General features: G+C 40.1%; 1 protein-coding gene across 1 annotated transcript in view; it reads right to left on the reverse strand.

Moving 5' to 3' along the window:
- Positions 1 to 8429, reverse strand: part of MED6 (mediator complex subunit 6) — a 12773-nt gene that overhangs the window by 3122 nt on the left and 1222 nt on the right. Inside the window, exons 2-7 of the mRNA XM_009634206.2 lie at positions 8287 to 8425; positions 7957 to 8067; positions 4611 to 4770; positions 3498 to 3589; positions 812 to 894; positions 12 to 120 (exon numbers count right to left, since the gene is read on the reverse strand). Of these exons, the coding sequence (XP_009632501.2) occupies positions 12 to 120; positions 812 to 894; positions 3498 to 3589; positions 4611 to 4770; positions 7957 to 8067; positions 8287 to 8425 (694 nt within the window). The remainder of the gene's footprint in view (positions 1 to 11; positions 121 to 811; positions 895 to 3497; positions 3590 to 4610; positions 4771 to 7956; positions 8068 to 8286; positions 8426 to 8429) is intronic.

Consider the following 8429-nt stretch of genomic DNA (forward strand, 5'->3'; position numbering starts at 1 on the left):
AGGAATCATACCTCGTTCTTCTTGATCTTTGAAATGCCACCAGTAGCCTTTGGACGGGTGATAGCGACAGTAGGACATAGCTTCTTCAAAAGCAGACTGAATTCCATGCACTGCAGTGAGCTTTCAGAACACGAACACAAGGCAGCGTGCAGAATTTAAGGAGAAAATACAGTATAAATTTTTGAAAGCAGGGATTTTAAAATTAGTATTCTATACTATTTTTTGTTCTGGGAAGGGAACTTGTGATATCTAGGTTTGGCGCAAGAATGTAATCTCTTTAACAGGCTTTTACATGACCTTTTCTGAAATGCTTTTCCTATCAGAGAAAAACTTGCAAAAGTAGTAGTCTACTAGAACAGAAGAAATCAAAACAAACTCGAGTATCCAATTTAAAAAGAAATACCACATTAACTTAAAAACATAAGCCTCAGTTAAAAAGAAATACTTCACTATTCCAAAGCAAGCTTCGCTGACTATGCATTTAATTACTATTTCATACATATTTGTCATTTAATTTTTCTTTTGATTGTTAGAACCCTCATGATGTTCCACCAATTGTGTAGCATTAATTATTCTGATCCTTCATCCTTAAATAATGTATCCTACTTTTCAGACCATACTGCACTCTCCCAGGATCTTTCATTTCCATGTGGATACACACCATGTTAACTAGTGGGGTTTGGTTTAAGTTACTATATACTACACAAGATCTTTCCTCGAAAGAGTGAAGGGGTGATTGAAACAGCCTGAGGAACAACCAAAAGTAAAAGCAGATACAAACTCATATACATCAAATGCACAGAACACTTACAACTCTGGAGTTAATGACAGACCCTAAGTCAGGTGCCTGATAAATCACTCCAGCAATAATATAGTAGTCAGCCAATGGAATAACTGTGGGGAGAGAAAAAAAAAAGCAGGATCAGTTTAAAGCTCTTGCTGAAGACTGCGTATCAATTGCTGAATTTCAGTAATAACAGCAGAAACAGCAATATTCACCTCATCACCAAATTTTCTCGTTTTAACTTCTTCCTTCAAAGTGCTTTATTTGCACCCTAGCCACAGACTGACAAGGGGAAAACAAAACCCAAGGTCTGCTTTACAGATAGAGAAGCATCAGCTTTAAGTCCTGTCCTATTGCAAACAAATAATCAACCTTACAAGAGTTGGGGTTTTCAGAGCTACACAAGAAGAGTCAAGTGAACCACACTGAGAGCAGTCCCACTTGCCTTCACTACTCGTAGAAACCCACAACATAAGATCTCATTCTTCTGGCCTCAGCTTTCTTCAACTTGTGCAGTTGTCTTAGCTAGATTTCCCAGACCCAATGGCAGCTAAGCACACAGAGTACATCTTTCAATATTAATAACATTCTGCCAAAAAAAGACGACCTTCCAAAGGCATTTGCTAAATCAGATTTGGAACCTCTACTGACCCATCAAAAATCCTTATTCACTAGAGCTGCAGCGCAGAGGAACATCACAATTGCCTCCATAATGTTCTGCCAAACGTTCTTCAGTGGAGAAACTATAGCAATGCTATCATCCTCGTATTCCTAAAGATCTTATCTGTGCACCCATTTGTTCCAGTTCCTCCATCTGTATTAATACATTCTGTCTCAACGTTTTTACTGACAGGACCCAATTCACCCAATACTTGCATTTTATTAAGCTTGGACACCTGCCTAAATGAACAGACCAAGACAGCTGGGTGCGTATTACAGCCATTACTTCTCCCCAAAAGAAAGAGGATTCTCAGCATTTCCTGAGAAGTGGAGCAAGACACAGAACAGTAGCTTTACTGTCTCTCTGCTCCACACCACAGTGGCCTACTTTCCTAGACAGGTAACTCTCCCTAATCATTGGATCTAATGATTTTTCAAAAATCGCTTCAAATACGCAAAAACTTGGCTTAAAAAATTTAAAACATAAATATACTTTAAAAAAGAAAACAAAAATCAAACCAAGCACACAGAAGTCACAAGACAGGCCTGCACCAGTTCTACCTGAGCGCTCAACACTTGCTGTGAACTCATTAAATTTTAGTTTTCCATCCCCATTCTTGTGCCTCAAATACACTAATATTTGTACCATGATAAAATGAAATACATGGGTAACGTTTGAGCTACGGACCTATGTGACTCAAACAAGGTATCTAGCACAGACTGTACAGTCATAATGGGAAAAGAGTTACCAAACAAGTCCCAGGTAGGTTCCATCAAATATACATTTGCATTACAGTGAAAGTCTGGACACACATATTGTGAAACTCCAACTCTACTTTTGGTTTTAGAAGTGTCAAAACAGGAAATTAAGCGCTACATGATATTTCCATACTCACCTTTTGAAAGCTAGATTCAAAACCTTTAATAAACAACTCAAAAAATCTAGTAAAACGAGTAATCATATATGTTCTTTTTCAGTACAAAACTGCAATATAAAGAGGCCATTACCTGACATAAGCAAATAAGCTGCACTGCTAGACAAGGCAAAGTCCTGCACAAGACCAAAATGCATATGCAGAGCCTAAGTCACTAAGAAAGAAGTTAAGAAATAACTAGAACTAACCCTGCCTTTCTTTTCTGTAAAGCTTACTCTGAAATAACCACATTATTTTACATATACATGCAGTAAACACAGAAGGCAGTCCAATAACAATTGAAATGTGGTTATTTTTTTAATTAATCACACACACACAAATTTAAGGTTAAAAAGGAATAATGAAGCCAGCTACATGCAAATGGGAAAAAAAAGCTAAGGTATTTAATTTAAAACTTGGAAAGGTCATCAGTGACACCGTAAGAAGGAGTGGGGCTGTTGTCACAAGATGCCCTCGTGATTCAAAAATACTCCGTTCTCAGAAGGAATAACCAAACCAACAAGCATTTGCAGTATCTCATGGCCATTTTTGACATGGGTCGTCACCTTCTACTGACGAGATCCTACTCAGCAGTATAACCAATCCACAGTCGAAGGTGGAAACAGTGCAAAATAAGAGAGTGATGTGACAAATACAAGCATGAATGATACCTCTCCCTGACTAATGGAAATTATGGTTCGGCAAAATAAATAAATAAATCACATACTGGCCACTTGAGACAATTAGCTCAAACTAAACTAAGCTCATCAGACCCAAGCAAGGGTATCTTTAGCCTTCTATTCAAATAATTAAAATGAAAACTCTTGCATAGCCTAACAGATAAATACAACATGGCATGAATGCTACTATCAATTTCCCACGGCAAAATATAGCACAGGGCAGTACTTTCTCATTGCATTCTTCACATTTCACCACAAGATGGCAACCCCTGCTATTAGCACACTAGAGGTCACTGCCAGGCAAAGCATCACCCCACCACAAAGCCTCATACCCTTTTATTTAGATTTAAGATAAAGACAGAAAAGGGGAACCAGAAGTGCTTAAACACAGATTAGGAACAGACAAAAGCGACTAACTGATCGGCCTTTTCAACAGTGACAAGAACTGAGTGACCTTACCTTGTGTTGGAGATTGTCTTTGCTGCTTCCGGATAATGAAGAGAATAGGCTCTTGAGCATGAAGGAGGATGTACTCCACTCCAACCATCTGGCTGAAAAAGAAGCAACCAGAATAAATACCTTCCTCAAAGTATAAATCTGTAGGATGTGAAGACCTACCAAACGGCCTGGCAGTAAAGGGGTGAAGTTCCGATGCTTTGGAAGCTCTTCTATATACATTGTGCAGTAATTAAAGGCATTTCCTGAGCTAGCTATCAAAACCTAGCTGCATATAGAAAGGGAGTTACAACAACCTGACAAAACATGTGAATAGAACGTGTCAGCAAACAAATAAATAGCAAGAAAGATAACACAGTCTATCATCATAGAGATGTCATTGAAGCGCAGAAACAAAGGACCAGTGTACGATGTGACCATCTGTGTGGCTGATGTGAAAGCCCCCCCACAACCACATGTGAGCACAAGTGGCTTTACCAACACTCAGCCCGCACACTCCTTATCATACTGTGGAGTCTTTAAATAGTTCTCAAATACTTCACTTGTGCTCAGTGTAGCAGATGGAGAACTGCAAAGAAAGTTAACTTGCGCACGCTGCAATCTCATTACACAACCATCTGTGATCAGCTTATTTACAACACTCGCTACTTTTATTATCCATACTAAAAAGCCAGCTCTTTGGGGGAATTATGTACCAATTATGGCACATAGCCAGCAGGATATGGAAAGACAAACTATTTATGAACTCTAAGTATCCCCTAACATAAACCCTATTCACCACAGACAAGCATTTAACTACATTACCATTACTCGGGTTCTGTTAAGCTGGGAAGATGAGAGAAGACAACTTTTCTAATTCAGAGAAATATCTAAAAGGTGATTTACTGGAATCTCAGGATATAGATAGAATCCCTCATGTTTAACACCTCCTTGAAATGGCGTAAGAGGAAGTAGAATTCATCCAAATACCAAAAAAGCTGGGCTCCCTGGCAAGCGGTGGGACTAAAAAGCACAGAACAGAAGGAGGTTTCCAGCATGCTTCCATTCAACCACCAAAGCCTCCTGATGGAGGGACAAAGGACACTGCACAGGAAGCAGTTTGAAATTACTACTTACTTCAAATGCTCCAAGGTCATCCGCTGCATTTTGACGACTTCATTGTTACATGTTCGGTCATAGAACGGGTTACTCCGTTCCGAGAAATAGTCCAACACACTCCCATTGTTTAATATTGGAATCCAGGAGCTGTCGACCCAGGAAATTCCCAAGAGATTGTCTGAGAAGAGAAATCTACACTGAGTACCAAAGCAACCAGAAATACTACAAATACCTCCAAGAGTAAATTGCCACCAGTTAATGATTATAGCAGGGTAAGGAGGCGGAACACGGCCTCACACAAACCAGTTCTAATTAAAAGTGTTTCCTGGTGTTCAAGTAACAATTTATATCCTTTAACCTTCTGCAGTTCTGTTGTAGGTACACAATAGAAATACAGCCTTTTTTTATTATTGCACTTTTCTTTCCTTGACCACTACCTGCTGGTATACCTTTATGTCTCAAGGATGTGAGCAAGGTCTGTGTGCACATGCTCTGTGTTGGTGGGAGTTAATTAGCTCTGACACTGTATATAATATTATCATACTGCATCTACGCAGTAGTATTATATACAGGTTTTTTTATGAACCACAGCATTAGCTGAGTAGAAAGACAATGCAAAGCATGGCTCCTTTTGAAAGCTAGGTCTCTGGTAAGTAAGTTAAATTTACTAAACTAAGTTAGGATCAGTTATGGGGGCAGGGGAAGGGGAAAAAAAAAAGTGATATACCCTACACTAAATCTGAGCCTGATCATGTTTAAAACAGTTTATTTCTTACAAAAATAGTTTCCAAGCTGTAAACTATGACACTGAAAATAGGTGAAACGCTGCAGAGATCTATTAATTAAACCAGGAGTTTTCTTTTGCTAAAACCAACAAGTAAACTACTGAGTGAAACAAAATAGTGGCATTGTTAACATCTCTAAGATGTTCTGTTACTAAAAAATACATATCTGTACGATATCGTAACAGCTGACACTTGTGTTTCAAAGATTATTATTTTTTATGTGAGTGAAATCTATAATAAATAAAAAAAACCAAAACGACAGACACAAAGATGCTGTCTTTGGGCAGGTGTTTCCCAGTAGTCTTGAACAACAGATTCTGTTCCTGACTCTACAATTAACCTGCCAAATCACCTGCAGCAAACTCCTTATTCCATAACTCAAGTGGATATCACAGAAATCAAACTACAGAGTATTAACAATTACATATAACAGCAAGCTTTTTAAATGAAATATACTCTATAACCTGCAAATCATTATATGCCAGATTAAGCTCCTATTTGAATTAGAATCCCTGGATTTTATTATCACATTACAGCAAAAGTGATGTTCCTCAAGCAGACCAAGGAAACCAGCGTGAACAATTGGTTCCACAGTCAACAAACTTGCTAACGTTGAAGATCAATGAGGCACCTTGAAAAGCACCCTGAAATTCATCCCTTTTAAATAGAGGCAGCAGCTAACAGAATTCCCAAAACACAAGAAAGCAGGAAACAAAGGCATGCATTGTTTAGAATTAAAAACCATAAATGATGAAATATCATTGAAGACTGCATGAAGAACTGACATTCCCTTCTCACAGGAACCATTCCCTTACGTTCACACATTATATACATACCCAGAACTCCCACTTATCATTCCACTGTGAATATTTTATTTCTGTGACAACTCAGCATGCTCAAGGATGACTGGATCAGTTCCAAAAATGTCAGCTCATATACTATTAGCAGCTTCTCTGAGGAACGGTTAATAAAGTAACACTAGCTGCCCAGCAAACCAGGAAAAATGCAGCATAAATAGTCATGTATAAATAATTTTTCCTCGTTAAGCTCAGAATTGCCAGCCTAACTCTTTCAATAGAACGGGGGGCCGAGGGGGAATGTCTAGAGGCATTCGTGATATTTCACATACGCTATTCTCTCTCCTCACTACAGGAAAGGAAATCTCAGAAACACAGCACTAATATCCATTATTAAGCACTTAAGCTGTGGTAGCGATGCTTATCCTAAATGCCTTTCAAAACCAAAAGACAAGCCTTCCTTCCCAACAAAACCAGAATCTTAAATGCTTGCATCCTTGCCATAAATTCTCATATTACATTTCAAATACAAACTTTTCTTGCTTGTATGATTACCAGTAACTACACTTCTCAAGAGAAATGTCAGGCAAACTTCATATGTGTATATATATCTGTAATGTTGTGTACAGACTGATAAATGTGTCATAGAACTGAATACAAAGCTGGGCTCTAAGGCTCAATTATCCATAGCTGCTTACTGCCAATATTTATAATTGCATTTGTAACTAGCAAGATTGTTCTCTTAAACTATTTTTGGAAAAAAGGGGAGGGAGAACAAAACCAACCATCAACCTGACGTGTCTATTATTCCCACTAAGAAGGGAGTACTTCTGTTTATTTGGGGTATGAGAAAGAAAGGATGGTGTTCCTGCTTCCCGGTTCCTTTCAAAAACAGGACATCTTGTTCAAAGCATTTTTTGCAGAAGTTGCATCACAGATACAAAAGTAAAGTGCTTGTGACAATACTACCAATCTGCCATGAATGTCAGGACAATTTGGGAGACAAGCGAGCAAACCATGGCAAAAAATAAGAGGAGAGCAATTCACACAATGTGCCGTACCTGGCCTTGCCAGCGAGATCGCCCAACACCAGGCTTTGACAAAACAAGAACACAGAATAGTTTGATAGCTTAAAAACAGAAGCGTGCTTCAAACTCAACTTAATATATTGAACCATATTAGATACAAGACTTTGAGGGAGCTTAAATGGTCTGGATTAAGCCAGAGGGTTCTCACACCAGCTAATAACTTAACACAGCACTCCTGTCATTAATTGTCTACATAGCTCCTTGCTGCAGTCTGAAATGAGGCAGTCAGAAAGGCAAACAGGACTGCAGACATCGTTAAGTAAGAATTTAAAAAAAAAAAAAGGATAAAACAACCGTGGCATTAACAGAATTAACACCTCATGGGCCTTCCTTAAATAGCTGCTCTTGGTCACTCCTGAGACTCCACCACACAGGCTTTTGGTGTGACTCCATTCAGACGCTCTTACAGAGAAAAATAATCTCCTTCCTCGTGTCCTCTCAACGCGACCTCTCCCTCTCAAAGTTCAAACTCTTCACAGTAATTTAACCTGTATTTTGTTTAGAATGCAAACCTTCCTTAATGCTTCATTCAAGTATCACCTCTTCTTCTTCAAAACATTCTCTCCTTCTATTCGTACCCCTGAATTCTCACCCAAACCTCTCCGGTTCTCAGTCACTTCAGCTTTCGTTCTGGCTCTCCTAACACCTGGCCTGCCCCATCACACCCACCCAAAGCACGGTTAAGGTCACCCGCCTAACTCACTGCTTTGGTCCCATGCAAGTCCCAGGCGCGCCAGCGTGTCCCACTCTCCTCCGTACTTTGGAGCCAAAACTCTCTTTTTCAGCTGTTCCCTTAAGGTCCCATCTCACCCCAGGGCCCCCTTATTCCACCTGAAAAGGCAGCAGCGCACCTGAAGGGAGACTTGTTTTTCCCAGGTGGCCCTGAACACCCCCTCCTGGCCTGCCTCAGTCCAAAAAACCTGCTTTTTGGGCAGTTTTTCCCCCCAGGTCCTTCTCATGACACAGACACAGTAGCATCGCTACTAAACGCTCTTGTGCTCGCTTGCAAAGAACGCGAACAAACTCAGCAGCTGCGGAGCACGAACGGAGGAAGCAGCTCTGTCGTCCTCGCACCTTGGGCCACACCTCGTCGCCCAGCAGGCCGGAGGCTCCTCGGAAGGCACGCTGTTAGCGCAGCCACCTCCGGCCGGGCCCGCCGCGCTCTGC

The sequence above is a fragment of the Egretta garzetta genome, unplaced genomic scaffold, assembly GCF_000687185.1.
Source record: "Egretta garzetta isolate BGI_Z169 unplaced genomic scaffold, ASM68718v1 scaffold2, whole genome shotgun sequence".
NCBI lineage: Eukaryota > Metazoa > Chordata > Aves > Pelecaniformes > Ardeidae > Egretta > Egretta garzetta.